This window comes from Penicillium angulare (assembly GCF_028827245.1).
Source record: "Penicillium angulare strain IBT 27051 chromosome Unknown utg000005l_segment0_segment0, whole genome shotgun sequence".
In the NCBI taxonomy this organism is placed as follows: Eukaryota; Fungi; Ascomycota; class Eurotiomycetes; order Eurotiales; family Aspergillaceae; genus Penicillium; species Penicillium angulare.
Genome location: NW_026623164.1, coordinates 4,255,604 through 4,276,156, shown reverse-complemented (window position 1 = coordinate 4,276,156; position 20,553 = coordinate 4,255,604). Strand labels below are relative to the sequence as shown.

Sequence of the window (20,553 nt, the reverse complement as noted above, 5' to 3'; positions counted from 1 at the left end):
TCGTTTAAATAAGCATGGTGGCCTCTCGCTTTGTCAAAGCAGTGAGTCAAGTCAAAGAAAAGTGCGATTCATTGTGTTTTTTGGCGACTTTTTTCTCAGCGGGGATGCCGGGCTTCCTATTGGGGACTAGCGCATCCGGAGCTTTAACATTTGACTTTTTGACTGCCTCAGGCATCAACTATCAACGGAAATTTCGAGAAGCTCATGATCCAGCGGAGCTCGTAATCAGTTTGCTGGGAACCCCCGACTTTCTTTCCATAGACTCATTTACCTCGTTTTTTCTATTATACCCCCCCCAACGCCCTATACAAATATGGCTGACGCTTTGAAGGCTGAAGGCAATAAGGCCTTCTCGGCCAAGGACTATCCGACTGCCATGTATGATTCTACCCCGCCTTTGTTTGACTTGAAGTTAGTATACTGATGAAGATGTGAAATTACAGTGAGAAGTTCTCTCAGGCTATTGGCATTGAACCCGAGAATCACATCCTTTTCTCTAACCGCTCCGCCGTTTACGCTGCTCAAGCCGAGTACCAAAAAGCCCTTGATGATGCCGAGAAGGCCATCTCTATCAAGCCCGACTGGTCGAAGGGCCATGCCCGAAAGGGAGCTGCCTACAAGGGACTTGGAGATCTCTGTAAGAGATTATGACGCATTCTCTCAAATTTTATGTGAATCTAGATAACTAATGGGATACCAATTTCTTTGTAGTGGCCGCTCACGACGCATACGAGGAGGCATTGAAGATCGAGCCCGAAAATGCACAGGCCAAGTCTGGTTTCAGCGCCGTTCAGCGCGCCATTAACGCTGAGGCTACTGCTGATGGTGTCGAGGGTGACCCATCTGCTGGCCTCGGTGGCATGTTCAACGATCCAGCACTTTACCAGAAGCTGGCCAACAACCCCAAGACCGCTCCTCTTCTGGCTGATGCTGAGTTCATGGCTAAGCTCAAGAAGATCCAACAAAACCCCAACAGTGTCGGTGAGGAGATTCGCGATCCTCGTTTCCTGTCAGTGATGAGTGTCCTGCTTGGAATTGATATGAACTTCGGTGGCGAGGGTCCCTCCCAGGATTCCCCCATGCCCGATGCCAAGCCTGCTGCTCAGCAACAGCCAAAGAAGGAGCCTACCCCCGAGCCTGAGCCCGAGGATGAAGAGGCTCTTGCTAAGAAGAAGGCCAAGGAGGCTGGTGATGCCGAGAAGAAGATTGGAAACGACTTCTACAAGAAGAAGGAATTTGACCAGGCTATCGAGCACTACGAGAAGGCCTGGGAGCTTCACAAGGACATTACCTACCTGAACAACTTGGGTGCTGCTAAGTTCGAGAAGGGTGACTACCCCGGTGCCATCGAGGCTTGCCAAAAGGCTGTGGAGGAGGGTCGTGATTTGCGAGCCGACTTCAAGACAATGGCCAAGTAAGGATTATTCAACAGCCTTTTGAAATTTTGTGCTAATGTTTTACAATAGGGCGTTCACTCGTATTGGAAGCACTCACGAGAAGCTGGGTGATCTCACCCAGGCCATCGAGTTCTACAACAAGTCTCTTATGGAGCACCGCACACCAGAGACCCTGACCAAACTGCGCAATGCCGAAAAGACCAAGAAGAGCGCTGAGACGACCGCATACGTGGACCCCGCTGAGGCCGAGAAGGCCCGTGAGCTCGGTCAACAGAAATTCCAGGAGGGCAACTGGCCTGCTGCCGTTGATGCCTTCACTGAGATGGTCAAGCGTGCCCCTGAGGACCCCCGCGGTTACTCCAACCGCGCCGCTGCCCTGATCAAGCTGCTGGCATTCCCTCAAGCCCTGACCGACTGTGACGAGGCTACCAAACGCGATCCCAAGTTCATCCGCGCCTACATGCGCAAGGGTGCGGCTCTCGTTGCTATGAAGGAGTACAACCGTGCTCTGGATACATTCACTGTGGCCGCTGAGCACGACGACGGTACCCACGCCCGCGAAATTGAGCAGCAGCAACAGAAGTGTCTGGATGCACAATTCAGTGCTCGTGCCGGCGAGACCGAGCAGCAGACCATGGAACGCATTCAGAGTGACCCCGAGGTATGTCTCTTGTTTCATTGATATGTTCAAATATACATGCTAACCCTTTTCATAGATTATGTCTATCCTCCAGGACCCTGTTATGCAGAGCATCCTCCAACAAGCTAAGAGTGACCCCGCTGCGCTGCAGGAGCACATGCAGAACCCCCAGGTGCGGATTAAGATCCAGAAGCTGATGGCTGCTGGTGTGATCCGTATGGGACGGTAAATTCGATGACTGTTCCCGACTGAGTTGAGGCGAGCATGGAACGTACTGCGACGAATTCAAGATGTGACGAGCTGTCTTGCAGATATCATTACCATTTGATCTAAAATCCCTTTCTCATGAGTTGCTTAGCATGAAATGAATTTCAATTGATTCCCTTTTTTATGTCATGGTGGATTTATGTAGATATCTTTGAATCCAGGTGTAGTTGTAGATAGTTGTACTAGTAGCTGTAGTACACTTGTGCATTCAAATGTAGGATGTGGTACATTGAGACAAACTTTGCACATTCGAACTTTGAAACAAGCGTTACATAGTATCAGCCGCATTCATTATTTATAACATACTTATATTATGGATGCGATCTAGCCCCGTAACCATGAAGGTTCCACCACTGGCATATCACCAACAAAGCTAACATTCCGCACATAAGTAGACAAGGACAGGGATTACGCCTCGTTCATGCGGGCAGTTCTATCGGTGAAGATCGTATGGTATCGTCTCCTGCAGCTATGTAGAATAGGTAGCCATGAAACCCGAGGTTCATTGCAGATCTGCGGGAGAAAGGCAGAAAGAAAAAGCCAATCGAAAATAAACAGGAAGGCTGAAGCTGATCAGTGGAGTCCAGGGTTTCCAATCCACGCTTAAGCTGCAGAACCATGACACAGACCGTGGAAACACGATTCCACAATAGCGTGACACATGTTCTTCAAGTTTACGAATGAAGATTTATTCTTTCTTAGAGATAATGTAATCTGTTTTTTTTTTTTTTTTAATGGAACATAATCAGGTGTATATAGTGTTCTCATGCGCGTTTGGCTTTATTCACATCTTCATCTTTAATGTTGCAAGGAGTGGAAACCTTAACACCAACACCAACGCCCATAGCCAAGAATGCTGCCACGGGTCCCAGCCCCTCACCAAACCACCTGCAGCTGAACCTGAGCCTGAACCTGATAGATCAAATCTGCTAATACGGTCTGCCGGTCCAGGTATTACCAATGCATGGCCTGCATAAGTCGCACAGACTATGGCGAATCACAGAACCTCGGCATTGGCGTTAGTATCGGGTGCTGAGATAGTAAAATCAGAATCATAATCTGTATGGATCGCAGTGGGATGGAATGGAAGGCAATTTTGATTTCTTTGCCCTAAAATCTGACTGGCAGAGACCTCGGAATCCATTTTCTATCCACAGTGGAGCAGGGCGAAGGAGATCTGTGTGAGCTTCCAATCGGCGGGGCGCGAGCGGCGACTATTGAATTGATTTGTTGATTTATTGATTTTATGTGATTTATGGAATTAATTAAATTTCGTTTGGATTGCGTATGCCACGTGTACTATAGATGGGATATTATCGGGGATTCTAGGATTGTGTTCCACGGTTGTATTTGTTGTATAGCTGCAGCTTGAAGACTGAGGATTTCTGTATAGACCTTGGCAGTGTCTATACAACACATATGGTCCACTCGATGTACAATTACATAGGATGACCTTTGGATTAAATTATGCTGCCTGGTAGGGCTACCCCTTTAAACCCCGACGAACACACTAGCGAGCACTAGAATGCCCCAACAGGATTCCTGAGCCACAGCTTGGACGTTCTCCACCCGGAAATGACTTGGATGGACTCGATTGACTTGGGGGTTGTGGCGGTGCTTTTTCTCCCGAGCAATAGTCCCACACTAGGGGCTGGATGGATTGGAGATGATACGAGAAGAAGAAAAGAGGAGGAAAATTGTAGAAATAATCCATGGGAAGCTGTTAACTGTGTGCTATACAGCATCTACCCCGATCGGTATACTTCCACCTAGTATTTGGCTAGGTGTATATAGCTTCAGGTAGCAAGTACGGCCTTCTCCGCTGTACACCGTGATCCCCCCCCTCTCTTACTCAGTTAGGGACGGGGATCTTGACTAGCTTTAGTTCCTCCTAATGAACCTTGGGACCCAGAGCTCCGTACGTCACTGATCTCCGATCGCTCAGGGCCGATCCCTCTTGTTTTTTTTCCCTATTTTTTCTTTCTGTGTGTGTTCTGTGTGCTCTGTGTAGTGATATCGAATTACAAAAAATAGAATAAAGTAATAAAAAATAAAAATACACTAGAGATCCAATTAAATCTAAATCCCTGAAATTAATTCCCCGGCGAATCCCATCACATTTCACTGATTACGGCCATCCGGACTTACTCCCTGACGCAAGCGGCGGGTGAAGCCCCGAGAGCTTTTCCTCCCCCAATTGATCTCTCTCTCTCTCCACTTTCGGCCTTCCCTCTTTCTTCCCTCGTATTTTCTTCTTCTCTCGACAATCATCCTTTTCCTTACTCTTCGGAGGTCGACAATTCTCCGTTTATCCCACTGTAAGCGCCTACAATCTCAACTCTCCCCTCTCTCAACACCACCTCCCCTCCATTTCTCTACTCCAATCCCCGGATCGTCAGCTCTGGTCCCGCATCATACCATCCATGGGTCTCTAACCAATCCCCAGACGCCACCAGTCAACAAAACCCTCGCGACCTCCTTGTTCACCACCCTTTCTAGTTTCGCATCTTCCAGCACTATCTTACATTAAGCGCCGACCGCCGCGATGGCGTCTGTCGAGGCGCAGAAGACTGAGTTGAAGGAGGAGGGTGTCATTCAGGCAGCCACCGAATTACAGCAGGACCCCAAGTCGAAAGTCAACCCCGACACGGTTGAAGAGACTCTGGTTAAAGATTCACAGGCAGCGGGCGTTCCAGCGTATCAATTCGATCCCAATGCCTCGCCCGAGGAAAAGGCTGCGGCCGCCGATGCGGTATGTACCAAATTAAGCTTCGAAACAAGCTCCAAAAACAACAAAGAAGAAATGACACAGGGAGCAGACAGAAAGAAAAAGAAGACGCAAAGAGGTGTAAATTCTGTCTAGAGATTTGAGCTTCGTACTAATCTTCATGGTCTATTTTAGCGTGTACCGCCGGGTTTTCACCATGATAAGAAACCTCAGGGTATCTCAGTGATCACAGATAAGGTATGCAGCTCGTCTAAGATGAGAGCTAGATTAAGTTAGAAATCGCTAATCCGATCGTAGGATGACGGCAAAGCGGATTATGATCTTCCTCCGCCTCGCTCGGCTACCGCTTTGATTGCTGAAGAAGCCAATATTCCCGATGCCAAGAAAGAGGAAATGGACGAGGACATGAGGTGGGCGCGCGATCGTACCGGTTGGGCGCCAAAATTCCACCAGGAAAAGACCGAGGAAGAAGAAGCGGAAGGCACATTAATTGACCACCAAACATTCCTAGAGGGCCGATTGTCCGACAAATTCTTCGGCGACTGGTATCACAATGCTGGTGTGATTGTGTTCGCATGTCTGATCTCCTGGATCATCGCCAATTTAGGTGGTGGTATAGGCTGGGTTTTGCTAGTCATGGCGGCATGCAGTACTTACTACCGCACGTCAATTCGTCGAGTCCGCCGTAATTTCCGTGACGATATTCATCGGGAAATGGCCAAGGCGCGTTTGGAGACTGATACCGAAAGTCTGGAGTGGATTAACAGCTTCCTGGTCAAGTTCTGGCCCATTTACGCTCCTGTGCTTTGCGATACCATCATCAACTCTGTCGACCAGGTTTTGAGTACATCTACCCCTGCTTTCCTGGATAGTTTGCGCCTGAAGACTTTTGTCCTTGGTACCAAGCCCCCTCGTCTCGAACATGTCAAGACCTACCCGAAGACCGAGCCCGATACCGTTATTATGGACTGGAAATTCAGCTTCACTCCGAACGATACTATGGATTTGACCGCACGCCAGGTGAAGGACAAGGTCAACCCCAAGGTAGTTCTGGAGGTGCGCATTGGTAAGGGTGTCGTTAGCAAGGGTCTGGATGTTATTGTCGAAGACATGGCTTGCTCTGGCTTAATGCGCGTCAAGGTCAAACTGCAAATTGAATTCCCCCATATCGAACGTGTTGATGTTTGCTTCTTGGGCAAGCCCGAACTCGACTATGTCTGTAAGCCTCTCGGAGGTGATCACCTTGGTTTCGATATCAACTTCATCCCTGGTCTCGAAAACTTCATCAAGGAACAGATCCACGCCAACCTGCAGCCCATGATGTACGACCCCAACGTCTTCCCAATTGAAATTGCCAAGATGCTGGCTGGAAACCCTGTCGACCAGGCTATTGGTGTTGTTGCTGTGACCCTTCACGGTGCCAACCAGCTGAAGAATCCCGACAAGTTTGCTGGTACCCCCGATCCTTACGCAGTTGTGTCTTTGAATGGTCGTACAGAATTGGGTCGTACCAAGGTTGTCCAGGATACTGATAGCCCTCGCTGGAACGAAACCATTTATGTTATTCTTACTTCTTATACCGATGCGTTGACCATCAAGACCTTTGATTGGAACGAATTTCGCAAGGACAAGGAGCTTGGAGTATCTTCATTTGGCATGGATAAGTTAGAAGCTGAACCTACCCATGAGGGTATCTACTTGGAAGTGTTGGCTAGCGGTCGTCACCGTGGTGCTATTCAGGCCGATATTCGATTCTTCCCCGTCATTGAAGGTAGAAAGATGGAGAGTGGCGAGACCGAGCCTCCACCGGAGCTTAATACTGGTATTGCGCAGTTCACTGTTGAACAGGCCAAGGATCTCGATGGATCCAAGAGTTTGGTTGGCAAGTTGAACCCTTACGGTGTTTTGTTGCTGAACGGCAAAGAAATTCATATCACCAAGAAATTGAAGCGTACCAACAACCCTATCTTCCAAGATGCTGCCAAGGAGTTCTTGGTTACCGATCGCAAGAACGCCAAGCTGGGTCTTATCATCAAGGATGACCGTGATTTGATGGCTGACCCAATCATTGGTCGCTACCAGATTAAGTTGAATGATATGATCAAGATGCAGGAGCAGGGTAAACAATGGTTCCACCTTCACGGTGTCAAGGCCGGACGCGCCAAGATGCTGCTACAATGGAAGCCTGTTGCGCTGGGCAGTATCGCTGGTGGCGCTGGTTATATCGATCCTATTGGTGTCATGCGTTTCCACTTCAAGGGTGCTACTGATCTGCGCAACCTCGAGGCCATGGGCAAGTCTGACCCATACGCCCGTGTGTTGCTATCTGGCTTGACCAAGGGTCGCACTGTGACTTTCCGCAACAACCTTAACCCTGAGTGGGATGAGGTTGTGTACGTTCCTATTCGAAGTGCTCGTGAGAAACTGAGCGTGGAGGTCATGGATGAGGAAACTATCAACAAGGACCGCACTCTTGGCTGGGTTGAGCTCAATGCATCTGATTTCGTTCGCGAGACGGAGACTGGGGAGTACGAGATCGATGATGAGAAGCAATTGATCACCAGCTCTCTTCACATTGGTAAGGGAGCTCCTAAGGGTCATATCAACTACACCGTTTCCTTCTTCCCCACTGTTCCTGTTGTGAACCCCGAGGATGAGGCGGATGAAGAGGAGGAAAGTGAGGAAGGAAAGGATGAAGTTCCTGCGACTCCTCTCAAGAGCTCTCACTCGAAGAGCGCTAGCGTGGACTCGAAGGCCTCTAAGGTTTCTAAGCCCTTGACAAACGGAGCCGCGCCCAATGGCACCACCAATGGCGAGGCAGCTGCTAGCCGTGCCAGTCTCGAAACGACTACTTCTCGTCCACTCACTGGCCGTGACTCCGAGACCGCATCCGTTCGCTCCATCAAGGATCTTATTCCCCGTACTTACGTTGGTGTTGATGATCTCAGCAAATATGAGTCTGGATTCATTGTATTCAAGTTCCATGAAGGTCAACTGGCGCACAGCAATGTGCAGCTGGAGGTCTTGATTGATGACTACATGTTCCCTGCCTATGTTTCTCCTAAGATTCATTCTCAAACTGTCAAGTCTTCTGATATTGGCGAAGCTTTCGTTCGTGAACTGGAATTCTCCAAGCTCACTTTGCGCTTAGTCAACAAGGATGATCCCAAGGACTCCAGCGAGGAGCACATCGTTGCCAAGCTGACTGGTGATACCCTGCCAACTTTGCAGCGCATTCTGTACACTCCTACCGAACTTATTCTTCGTTCCAACTCTGGTGAAGTCAGCAAGATCACTGTTAGCGCTCGCTACATTCCTACCCAGATGAAGCTCGACCCCAGGGAGAGTATCAACAACATGGGTACCCTCCGTGTTGATATTTTGGATGCTGCCGATCTACCTTCTGCCGACCGCAACGGTTTCTCTGACCCTTACTGTAAATTCCGCATGGGTGATGATCACAAGGACATCTACAAGACCAAGGTGCAAAAGAAGACGCTTCATCCCGCCTGGAACGAATTCTTCGAGACTCCCATCAAATCTCGTATTGGCGCCAACTTGCACGTCGATGTGTATGACTGGGACTTTGGTGACTCCGCCGACTGGCTGGGTGCCGCCCCAATTGATCTCGAGTCTTTGGAGCCCTTCCAGGCTCAAGAGGTCACTCTGCCTCTGAACGGCAAGTCTGGCGTGATCCGATTGAAACTGCTCTTCAAGCCTAGCTACGTCGTCCGATCTCGACAAGGATCCGCCACCTTCGCTGGTACTTTCGCAGTTCCCGGAAAGATCGTCGGTGCTCCTGTCAAGGGTGTTGGATTCGTGGGTGGCAACGTTGTGCGTGGTGCCTCATTCCTGAAACACGGTCTCATGTCGCACATTCACAAGCCTAAAGGCAGCGATGCCGATGCCGCATCCTTAGCCGAAAGCACTAATGATGAGGGATCGCCCGCCGCTTCACGAGGCGCTGGTGGTGGCTTGACTCCCGCAGCGCCTTTGGTGGATAGCCCCTCCGGATCCGCCACACCTACCAAGGAGCACAGCCGCACACGTAGCACTGCTTCTCAATACGGGGACCGTCTCAGCGTCCTCGGCGGTGGTCGTGGTGATGCGGGTACTGCACTCATCACCATTGTTTCTGTGTCTAACTTCTCTCCCACTGCTAATCTGCGGGTCGTCGTCTCCAAAGTTCTACCTGGTAAGAGTCCCAAGGAAGTCCACAAGACTAAGGGTCAAAAGGGAAGTGGAGAGGTCCAATTCAACGATACATTCAAGGTCTCCAATGCTACTGCTGATGCTCAGTACCAGGTTCGTGTGGTAAACCACTCAACTTTTGGCTCGGACGATGTTCTCGGTGAAGCTCTTTACTTCGTTGATGATCAGGGCTCTGCGGGTCAAGACAAGGCAATCACTGTCGGTTCGGGAACTGTCACCATTCGCTCGAGCTTCACTCCTTCAGACTCGAACTTGCGTCCTACTACCTCACACTCTACAGCTGGTGGAGGTGGAGGTGGTGACGAGAGTCCCGATAGCCCTGACTCCCGCAAGCCACGCCGCAGCTTCCTCAGCAAGCGGAATGTAAGCGGTGCTTAAAAGCCTTTTTTCTTTCTTTCTTTATTCTTTAATATTAAGGAAAGGCGATTAGAAGGCTCACCTTGTTTGTTCTTGTGACCCTTTTGGACTCTACATATGTACCCGACCTGATTTGACTGTATGAAGTTGGTACGAGTCTAGTATATGAAGAAAACCTCAAATGACCTGTTGCTTTGGGTGGCTGTTATGTGATATCCTTTTTTATTTTCATTTTTTATTTTCAAGTTCGTGTTTTACATGTTGCTTCTTCACTGTTCACCTGTTTATCCTGTTCACCTTTTTTTTTAACCTTTTTTTTAGCCTGGCTTTTTCCGGTCGGGTGTTTTTTTGGCTATCTGGTCTATCTTGTGCAGTCTAGCGTATGAGCCATGCAATGAAGTTTTTCAGCTTGTTCTAGACCTATACAGTATTCCCTTTCATGATTCGGTGTTTCAATTAGCTAATACTGAGGAAAGTTTTCGTTGAATTATTCATTACTACTAGTATTCATTTGAAATAGTTCAACTACACTGTATGTTCGTTTTAGCTAGGTAGTATGGAGCATGTACACCTTCAGCATGACGATCTTAGAATCTTCAATTACTAGCAATAGGAGGTATTTCGGCGTCTAATTAATTTCAAGTTCATTCAAGCTCACGGTGCAGTTCAAGTTACTCCCTACTAAATTCTCTATAATAGCATACGTGGAGCAGAGCAGATCTACTCCGTGCAGATTCTAAGTTACCCTAAAAACCCTGTTTAGTGCCTGCACAGCCCCGTTGACATGTTGATCTGCATTTCCTCTGAAGCTTAGACGTAGTATCTTGTACGGGATTCCATGGGTATCTTCAAGTTATCGGATTCGTGTTTCCGTTCGGTTGTAGAAGTCAAGTTGTAATGATTGTAGGATAGACTTGGATATAAGTTAGGTAGCCGTGCCACGTACACTAATCCGGCTACCCCGAATTAGTGTCCCCCACCGTAAAGGAAAATATCACCGTAAGGGAAAAAAATCACCAAATCTTCAATTTTTAACTACATAACAAAAGTATCGTGATAACCAATTACATCACCATTCGCACCAAGAATTTCTGTAGATACCATACTATTTTGACCTCTAACAGGACCTTGGGAAGGTGTCTTTGCATCGCGTTTTTTAATCTCTCTTGCCACTCGTCTTTCCTCTGCTGCATCTTCTTTCTCACGCCGCTCAGCAATAGATCGATTTGCATCTTTCACACGTAGAATACCATCATTTTTGAGGTTTAATAATTGTCTTTTGGTAGTTTTTTTAGCCCGCGGGGCTTGAATTTGGGCCATTTTTGCGATTGTAGTTGATGCATTCTGGATAGCCTCAACATGAAAATTCATCTCGGTAAGGACTTGCTCAAACCTCCGTTTTAATTTGGGGGTAACACCATCCAATTCCATCAGCGGAGCCAGTTTTTGTCGGCGTTTTTGAACGTCTTCGATTGTCTTTGAAGGTGTATTTTCAAGACTTGAAGATAATAGATTTTCTGGGGGTGGTGATGGTGTATTCCGAAGGTCAATTGATATGTCAGGAATCGGAGGAAGTGCATCTTCTAGTGGCTTGCAAACAATCTCAGCGTTAACTGGATAAATGCCTCTTTCCCGGAAGGAATTGCGGCAAACTCGCTGTGTTAAAGCTTTATCTCTAAAGCCCATAAGGTCTTCAAGAAATGAATTTTTGTTGGCTGTAATGCCACCACCCCACTGTGAAATAAGGTTATTTTGTTGACGAAAATAGGCCTTATAAGCCAAAAAAGGCTTGCCATCTAGAGGTTGAATATAATTGGTCTTATTTGCTGGAAAGCAAAAAATCTTTATCCTCTTCTGTTCAGCATACATTAAGAATTCCACAGTCAAATGGGAGCCACAGCCATCAAGAAGAAGAATTCTATACTCTCCACGTCTTACACGATGCTGTGTTTCTTGGTCAAATCTTTTAAGCCAAGACACCGCGAGTTCATCAATCATATAGCCTTTTTCAGTAGTAGCTGTCATCCAATTCTGGGGTAAATTGGTGTTATACCACGACTCCATTTGATGACGTCCTTTGAAGATAATAAGTGGTTCCATTCGCCAGCCATCAGCTGCAATACACTCAGCGACTGTCACTCGCTCTCCATGTTCTTCACCGGCGAGGCGAGGAATTTTTGATTGATAACGTGTAAAGACTTTCTGGGTTTGTCCTTGGCCAAGCTGGAAGCCAGTCTCATCAAAATTGTAGACGAGTCTCTCGGGCACACCGTTCATAATATTGGCTAATAAATCATACCAATGCCGTAGGATAGCGACATCTTTATCACTTATTCTCTTTGAATCGGTGACTTTCTGACGTCTCAGCCCAAAACTATCCTCAGAATCATTATCATCTTTGGAGAACCTTTTCATAAATCGATAGACCCAGTTTTTACCAACTGTTCGATCTGGTGTTGCCGACCGAGCAAGACTCATATTTGCCCACTGTTCTATAATATTTGGTGTCGGTGGAATAAATGCATCGTCTAATGACTTGATCCAATACATCAAAGCAGCTTCCTGCGTATCATTTAAAGCCTTATTCGTAGGTTTTCGTTGGTTTCTAGGCGTTGAATTTTTACGGACGCGAGTCCACAAAACTTTAGGCGAAATCCCATATTCCTCAGCAATGCGCGATAAATTTGGCTTTTCAAGGGTAGAGATATATCCAATAGCCTCTTCCATACAATATTCCTTATTTTCATAGAAATCGGCCATAGTTAAGGATGTGAAATTGATGGAATGGTGTGGGTGAAGAGATTTTTTCCCTTACGGTGATATTTTCCTTTACGGTGGGGGACACTAATTCGGGGTAGCCGGATTAGTGTACGTGGCACGGCTACTAGTAATTACGCCAGCTTGAGGTTGTAGCGGATGTATACCTTATTTTGTATGATCCATTCAGGGGAACATTCAACTTGAAGTTAATCTGTATGTAATGAAAGAGGATCCACGTATACAACTTGAATTCAATAGTGCTCATCTAGTGTACAATTCATCCCTGAGTTGAATTGAATTGGATCTAATTACTCCGTAGCGTAGGTGCATCTGTCTTTATTTCAAGCTAACAACCTCTGTCTTGGCAATTAACTTATTACGTAGCGCCCTACGGGGACTGTGCCTATTTCACGCTTCCGGAGGCTTTGGTTCGGTGGGGTGCGGGTTTAATTACATTGTGGTGAGATCCACTTTTATTCGATTTTTTTCTATTTTTTCTCTAGTTTCATCGGATTTCTTGGTTTGGTCTTGCTATTTGTAAATCTGGTTCAAGTTAATGGCGCTTGCAGTGAGGGCTGGTTGTGTATTGGATTTGTTTCAGTGCTTTTGGCTGCCATGACTTTTCTTTCGGATTTTGGCCGGCTTGCCTATGTTTAAAGTGCTGATATCTTTGTTTTTCGTACAGAGGAGATGTTAGGTGTAATCAATGCTACCTAGTATTGAGAGTAGAGGGTTTGGGAAGTGCTCATCCATGTCCAGGTGTATGGTTGTTATTGTCTATTGTAGGCTGGTTGAATCCAAAACTCGTGATACAAGGTGATTGTTTTAACAACTTCATTTTATACCTACGTGCCAGTGCAGCCCAGGCTGAATAGCGATCAGGTGATATTTGCCACCTGTCAAGAACTCATTTAGTAGGCGTGCCTGGTTCCGCTGCAATGAGTTGTGTGCCATGAGAGCATTGACGGAACTAGAACAGACTTAGGACATTTGGAATGAGATACGAATCTTGGTTCGGAGGCCAGCATTCCGGAGATATTATTAGAATCCTTGGAGGATATGATATTCGCCATACATGCAGGGCTCGGGATCGAGCCATGGGAGGGTTTTAAAAAAAGAGGCATTCTAGAATGAATGTAGTGCTGGTTATTGAGACAGATATAAGACCATGATCGAGGCAGTTCTAGAACCGGCAAAATCGTCTTATCGGCATAATCTGCAACTTGGACCTTCTAGGTCAGATTCCAGGCGACGACACCTGGTGGGGCAGATGGGGGTATACCATGCCCGACCGGAGGGACAATTCGGGTGGAACTGCAAATACCACCAAAGGCTGGGAGAGGGATCGAATGAGATAAATGAAAAAGGGGGAAATTAATGTTTTTTTTTTTTTTTTTTTGGGAAGCTGGATGTTCTAGTTCTTCTGGAACATGGGAATGTTGGTTATACAGGAGAGCAAAGAAGAGAATAGTTGAGTAAAATCTCTGATCGTATACTTTCTATACGCATTAGAACAAGGAAGTAAACTTCGTCAATTGTACGGATGAGTGTTCTGCCTCTCCCCCTTTAATGGAGCTCATCCCACCCCTTTTCCTTGTTTTTTGTTTTGTTTTGTTTTATTTTTCGTTCCATTTCCCCGTTGAAGCCCCCCTTGCCCCTTTAGGTTCTTATGACAGGACCCTGGAAGTGGCATCGCGACTATCGGGCTATGGGTTATCTTGCTGTACTCCGGAGAAGGGATTAGACATGTAGACAAGGGGGGCGTTCTTAGGTCTTACTATATACATAGTATATTAGTATGTCTTGGGTCTAGGGTTTTCCGGTCTCAGACAATTTAGTAGGGATTTAGGTATTTAGAGCTTTCGAAAGGTGACAGATCACCAGTCGGGAGCACTGTCTTTCCGGAAACTCCCAGATGCTTTCGACGGGCCGTTGTGGTAGAACGTGCGAGAGTGGGTGGATATGGGAGCTATTTCTGAGGAAATAAATCAGATATAAAAATAGTCAATTCGATTTCATTAATTCAATTAGATCCCCAATTTGAGTATAATTTAATAATTAATTAATTGTAAATACATGTAGCTCTATGTATATGTACAGTGCTCTCTCCCTTTTTACGGCGTCAATAAATATCACGTTACTCCCCCACCTCCCTTCCTCCCTGTCCTTTCTCTTTTCTCTTCGACAAATTTTTTTTTTTTGGCTTCCAAGGTTACAAGTCTCGGTGCTCTTGATTTGTCCCCTCCAATGCTGCATTGAGCATTGACAATTGATCTGGATTCTGCACAATCCTTGTGAGTTGGCCACCACCACAATCCCTCAATCCCACTCCACCTTGCCAATGACGGCAGCTTGTCGACATCCCGTGGCTCCTGGGCCCGAGCTGATCGACAGCTGTGGCAACGACCCCTCTTGCAAATTAAAGAACCTGGAAAAAAAAAATTCACTAAAAAAGAAAAAAGAAAAAAGAAAAAACACTAAACCATTAGCTTCTCTGTTACTGTGAACTCCACAATCTGACTTTCTATTTATCCACCAGGTCCCCTCCCACCTTTTCTCTCCAAACTCCCTTGTTATCTCATATCCCCCCATTTTCCCCCTACATCCTCCCCCACCTTTAATAACATGGCCGCCAAGGCACTTCCTGCCCACCTCCGGCCTGCTGCCGCCGATGCTTCCTCTGGTTTCGAGGGCAAGCACCATGGCAAGTCCCAGTCACACATGGTAAGTCAACATTGGAGACGTTGTTGCGAGGCCACGGGATGAAGCTCCGTTCCTGCCTGTTTTGCCCAGTCGCGCTTTCTGTTTTTGGGAGGAAAAGAGAGTTTGCGGTTGACATTTGAGTTGGATTGATTCATCATGGATCTCAACTCTGCTCTCTCTCTCTCTCTCTCTCTCTCTTCTTCCTCTCCAATTTCATCTTATTCCCATTGTGTTTATTGCCCACACCGTTCCAAGGTGTTTTATCTATCCCGTGAATCTTGATATCCCCGCGCTCTCTACGATCTGGGGCCTCTCACCCCCGCCAAAACCCCCCTCTCTTAATCCTCTCCTTTTTTGGTTTCCCTGAGCTTGGGGAATTGTTTAATTATTTAACTCGCATGATCATTCTGCATCATGACGTCCGAAGCATCGCTAACCCATATCGCCTCTCGCCAGGCATTCGAGAATGCCTCCACTAGCGTCGCCGCCTCCCAGATGCGCAATGCCCTGAACGCCCTCTCCGATTCCGTTCCCGAAGGCAGCGAGAAGAAGCGCTTCGAGGCTGAGATGGATAACTTCTTTGCTCTGTTCCGCCGCTTCCTCAACGACAAGGCCAAGGGAAATGCTGTCAACTGGGAGCGTATTGCCCCTCCCCAGCCTTCCCAGGTCGTCGGCTATGAAGAACTCGGTGCCGATGCCTCTGTTGAGTTCCTGAACAAGCTGGCTGTTGTCAAGCTGAACGGTGGTCTTGGTACGTCCATGGGTTGTGTTGGCCCCAAGTCCGTCATTGAGGTTCGTGAGGGCATGTCCTTCCTGGATCTGTCTGTGCGCCAGATTGAGCACCTCAACCGCAGCTTCAACGTCAACGTTCCCTTCGTTCTCATGAACTCCTTCAACACCGACCAGGACACCCAGTCCATCATTAAGAAGTACGAGGGTCACAACGTCGACATCATTACCTTTAACCAGTCTCGTTACCCCCGTATCATCAAGGACTCCCTTCTCCCCGCCCCCAAGAGCTTCGATGCTCCCCTCCAGGACTGGTACCCTCCCGGTCACGGTGACGTCTTCGAGTCCCTGTACAACTCCGGCACTCTCGACAAACTGATCGAGCGTGGTGTCGAGTACATCTTCCTGTCCAACGCTGACAACTTGGGTGCCGTTGTTGATCTCCGCATCCTGCAGCACATGGTTGACTCCCAGGCCGAGTACATCATGGAGTTGACTGACAAGACCAAGGCTGATGTCAAGGGTGGTACTATCATCGACTCCGACGGCAAGGTCCGCCTGCTCGAGATCGCCCAGGTGCCCAAGGAGCACGTCAACGAGTTCAAGTCTATTAAGAAGTTCAAGTACTTCAACACCAACAACATCTGGATGAATGTTCGTGCCATCAAGCGTGTTGTTGAGGAGAACGAGCTCGAGATGGAGATCATCGCCAACGAGAAGTCCATCCCCGCTGATAAGAAGGGTGAGGCCGACCAGGCCATCTACCAGCTGGAGACCGCTGTCGGTGCTGCCATCCGTCACTTCAAGAACGCCCACGGTGTCAACGTGCCCCGTCGTCGTTTCCTTCCCGTCAAGACTTGCTCCGATCTCATGGTTGTTAAGTCCGATCTGTACCGTCTCGAGCACGGCCAGCTGGTTATGGACCCTAACCGCTTCGGTGGTGTGCCTGTTATTAAGCTGGGATCTGATTTCAAGAAGGTCTCTGACTTCCAGAAGCGTATTGGCAGCATTCCTCGTATTGTTGAGCTGGACCACCTCACTATCACCGGTGCCGTCAACCTTGGTCGCAACGTCACCCTCAAGGGCACAGTTATCATTGTCGCCACCGAGGGCAGCACCATTGACATCCCCCCTGGATCTGTTTTGGAGAACTGTGTCGTGCAAGGTAGCTTGAGAATCCTGGAGCATTAGACGGGTTCCTTGGGAATAACTAGAAAACCTCTTAATCTTACCCGAAGCGACTCCTTCCCCGCGGGTCCTTCTCGCTTGCCTTAAATCGGCGGAATTGATCTGATACCAAGGATCGTGAACGGTCATGATGTTTGTTCTGTTTTTGGGAGGTGCATTCGTGGCTACGGAATCCTATGGAGTACGCAAAACATGTGCTTGTATTACATTTGAATAATCCAGCGTTTTGTCTTTTCTTTTTACCCTTCTCTTGTCCGTCTCTTGTCCTGGTTCAGGCTGCATTAGGATCGCGGTCTTATTTTACCTTCTTCAAGTACTACTTTTGTCCTGGACTATCCGAGTCAATGCCATCATCCTTTTTGATCTCCACATTCTACCACGTATATGAGACCTGAACTCCAGGCTGTCCTAAGACTCCATTCAAAGAAACAGTAGGAATATACTAGATAGATCTTATTGTATTGACCTCTTCATAGGTAATGATGCACGTGAGCACAGGTCTCGGGGGCGAAAAAAATCAACCTCCAGCAACAAAAAAAGGGCTATGACGTCGCGATCATGATAATGTACCTGAAATATAACATGAAAGAAACAGGGGAAAGAGAAAACCTTGATACGACTCCGTCCACGCAGTTGTTTCGACACCACGAGTAGTGCAACCTGAACGCTTCTCTGTGAGCCCACGCAATTCGATGGTTGTACGGTGTCTTGCTTCCTAGTGGTCATCGTTGCAAATTTAGGTTGATTAAACAAAAACAACAGTAAGTAAACGATGCAGGGGTAACATATTGGATCAGTAAATTATGTTGGTTACTATAAGTCACTGCATGTCGAAACATCGTGATCCGTATACTTGGAGTGGATTTGTGGCTGGCATCAGCTGCGTCTATTTCGACGACACGCCTTAGCCGCTATGTACCGTTGACAAGGCAACTTTAGACCTAGTACTTAAATTCTGTAAGAGAATACTTGAAATTTAGAGCGCCTTGCACTATACCTATTGGATGATATGTTGTTACATCATTCTTACATTATTACGTAGACCGCACGGTCCAGTCTGAGGGCTGTAGAGCACGTAGACAACTTGAAGCTGACATATCTGGATCTTTGGGGACAAAAAATACTCGAAAGCAAATGAGCAAAGCAATATATACATCTATATAGCTTTTAAGATCAGGCTGTAGTATATGGCAATGAAGGGAATAGAGATAGCTAATTAAATATGATGATCCTGCGTCAAAGGGTCTACTCTCGTCAGAATGTATACGGGCATGAAAGAACTCTACACATGGCAGTCCTACTAGTAGTTCTCCCACACCATGACCATGGATATAGTAGCAGCACTATATTTTTAACTTTAGGTCGGTCTCGAACTGCATCAGTTACCCTGTTTGGATGGTGCGGTGATCCATCACGTGCCCGGCTTTTCTTCCCGGCCCTTGACGGCCTTTGAATCTTTTCGTATTCTTGTTATCGAATGAATTGCAAGACAATGGAAGTTGAAGTCACAAGATGGGTGAAGCTTCCATGTTCATCATTTCGTAAACGTAGCAGAGATAGGCCATGCTGGATGGAATCATGTAATTGGACTTCTTTTCTTTCAAGTTGAAGTATTGTGTCTTTATGGTTCCATTCAGGTTTCTTTGTGTAGTGGCTAGTTCTTAGCCGTTACGTTATTTGCTGTGATAAGCGGACTGTAAGCCCGAAATTCCACTTTACGTCAGTCACCGCTATGGTAGTTTGATTAGCTTAGCTCAAATGATGCCCTAGGAAGAAATGAAATTCTTGTACTCGCAGCAGGAAATCTTTGCTTCTTAATTTTGACGCTAGGATCATGTATTTTATCACGTTTCATCCCGACGAACAAATCACCAATCCAGCGTCTTTCTTTTAAGTGCGTGCGTATATCAATATACAAGTTTTTATCAGAAAACTTTGAAGGTCTTGCCTCTTTACCTAAGTTGCCCAAGGCTCGAGACCTGTTGCCCCCCGCCATCACGGCTGCAAATGCCTCTGATATGATATAACCTCGACTCGTCAACGTGTGGCTACTTTGAAATTCGCGATGTGCCACCGCCACAGCACCTGGATCTCATCTTTAGGAGACGTTAGTTTCCCTTTTCTCTGCTGATTTTCAATACATATACACATATTGTATATACGTACGCTTTGAACTCGGCAGCCACATTGTACATGCATGCCGGAAGATACTAGCACACGATACGATACGATGAATGATCAACGCCGCCACATTGCCCAAGACCTCTCTCCTACTTCCTATCATGGGAGTCCACCAGGAGATGATTCTAGATCCTTTTCAGGACACACATGGAAGAAAAGAGTATCGACTGCATGTCTTGCATGCAAGAAGTCTAAGAGAAAGGTTAGTGATTGTCTCCCTGCAATTTAGACTGAGACTTTACTTTACCTTGTATAGTTAGACCCAGCTGACCACGGAAATTTTCTCCCTTCCAGTGTTCTGGAACACCCCCGTGCGAAAATTGTCGCACTTTTCAACGCGTTTGCATCTTTGACGAATCTCTTGACCAACGCCGTCGTGTCGCTGCTAAACGAACCGCTGATGAACTCTCATACCATCGGGACCTATTGACTGATCTCTTTCGATTGATTCGTGAGGCTGATGAATCCAACGCACTCCAGCTACTTGACATTATTCGACGCAATGCCCCGCCGCACGAAATTAGGACCTATATCGATGATGCCCTTGCGAGACTTGGGAGGGATAACACCGCGCCGAGGGAAACAGTGGCAAAGCTTGAGGACATAAAGCATATTATCAATGTTGAAGCGGAGGGTCCTTCGTTTCGGAGTAAGGTGATGGATATTCATTATTTATGTGATGAGGCGCCCTTGAAGGTTCCTGCGAGGCCGTGGACGAGTGTTACTGATGATGCGGATTTGGTGTCTCATCTTATTTCTCTCTATTTCACGTGGAATTATCCTTTTCAGGGATTTTTGGATCGAGATGTTTTTCTGAGACATATGAAGAGTGGGGATCTACGATCGGAGTTTTGTAGTCCTTATTTGGTCAATGCTCTGTTAAGTAATGCGTGTGTAAGTTGTGGAGTCCCCGTCTGATCATGATGGACTGAACTTGGTTACTCATTGCAGTGGTGAACATTAGTACTTTTCAGAGTTCTCGGAGGCATATCTTTATCCGGGCAATATAGCTTCTAAAGGCTGTGGTTTCTTAGCTGAGGCAGAGCGATTGAAAGAACTACAAGATCCTCAGCCTAGCCTGGTATTGCTACAGGGGACCCTTCTCATGCATGAGAGATATGCCCTGTCACGCAATGATGATCTGGGATATATCATGTTACACGAGGCTATCCAAATGGGAGAGGCTCTGGGGCTAGTTGGAGACAAAGGGCCTCGGGTAACATCCAAACAGTTATCAAGAGATATGGACTTTTCATGCAGAAGTGCAGCTTGGGGTCTTTTTAACATTGACACGTACGTTGACTGTGTATTCTTCTGTTACGACTGTAGCTTACATATCACGCAGGATGGTTCATACTGGCTTTTTAAGGCCTTGTCTGATTGATCATGTC

The 20,553-nt window shown here is 47.0% G+C and overlaps 5 protein-coding genes across 5 annotated transcripts; 4 read left to right on the top strand and 1 right to left on the bottom strand.

Annotated features, from left to right (window-relative positions):
• Positions 1-313: 313 nt before the first annotated feature.
• On the top strand, positions 314-2,266 carry sti1 (Hsp90 cochaperone STI1; the record flags this gene model as incomplete). The annotated part of the gene is made up of 5 exons (XM_056925182.1): positions 314-378; positions 444-637; positions 712-1,414; positions 1,467-2,058; positions 2,114-2,266. 5 exons carry the CDS (start codon positions 314-316, stop codon positions 2,264-2,266), a joined length of 1,707 nt encoding a protein of 568 aa, XP_056777908.1.
• A 2,583-nt stretch (positions 2,267-4,849) lies between these two features.
• On the top strand, positions 4,850-9,622 carry N7478_008967 (uncharacterized protein; the record flags this gene model as incomplete). The annotated part of the gene is made up of 3 exons (XM_056925181.1): positions 4,850-5,056; positions 5,207-5,269; positions 5,330-9,622. The coding sequence occupies 3 exons, from the start codon at positions 4,850-4,852 to the stop codon at positions 9,620-9,622; spliced, it is 4,563 nt and encodes a 1,520-aa protein (XP_056777907.1).
• A 1,014-nt stretch (positions 9,623-10,636) lies between these two features.
• Positions 10,637-12,361, bottom strand: N7478_008966 (transposase; the record flags this gene model as incomplete). Its single annotated transcript, XM_056925180.1, has 1 exon — positions 10,637-12,361. The coding sequence occupies one exon, from the start codon at positions 12,359-12,361 to the stop codon at positions 10,637-10,639; it is 1,725 nt and encodes a 574-aa protein (XP_056777906.1).
• A 2,625-nt stretch (positions 12,362-14,986) lies between these two features.
• ugp1 (UTP glucose-1-phosphate uridylyltransferase) lies at positions 14,987-16,984 on the top strand (the record flags this gene model as incomplete). Its single annotated transcript, XM_056925179.1, has 2 exons — positions 14,987-15,085; positions 15,521-16,984. The coding sequence occupies 2 exons, from the start codon at positions 14,987-14,989 to the stop codon at positions 16,982-16,984; spliced, it is 1,563 nt and encodes a 520-aa protein (XP_056777905.1).
• A 2,227-nt stretch (positions 16,985-19,211) lies between these two features.
• N7478_008964 (uncharacterized protein) lies at positions 19,212-20,546 on the top strand (the record flags this gene model as incomplete). The annotated part of the gene is made up of 3 exons (XM_056925178.1): positions 19,212-19,364; positions 19,457-20,056; positions 20,139-20,546. 3 exons carry the CDS (start codon positions 19,212-19,214, stop codon positions 20,544-20,546), a joined length of 1,161 nt encoding a protein of 386 aa, XP_056777904.1.
• Between the last annotated feature and the right edge of the window lie 7 nt (positions 20,547-20,553).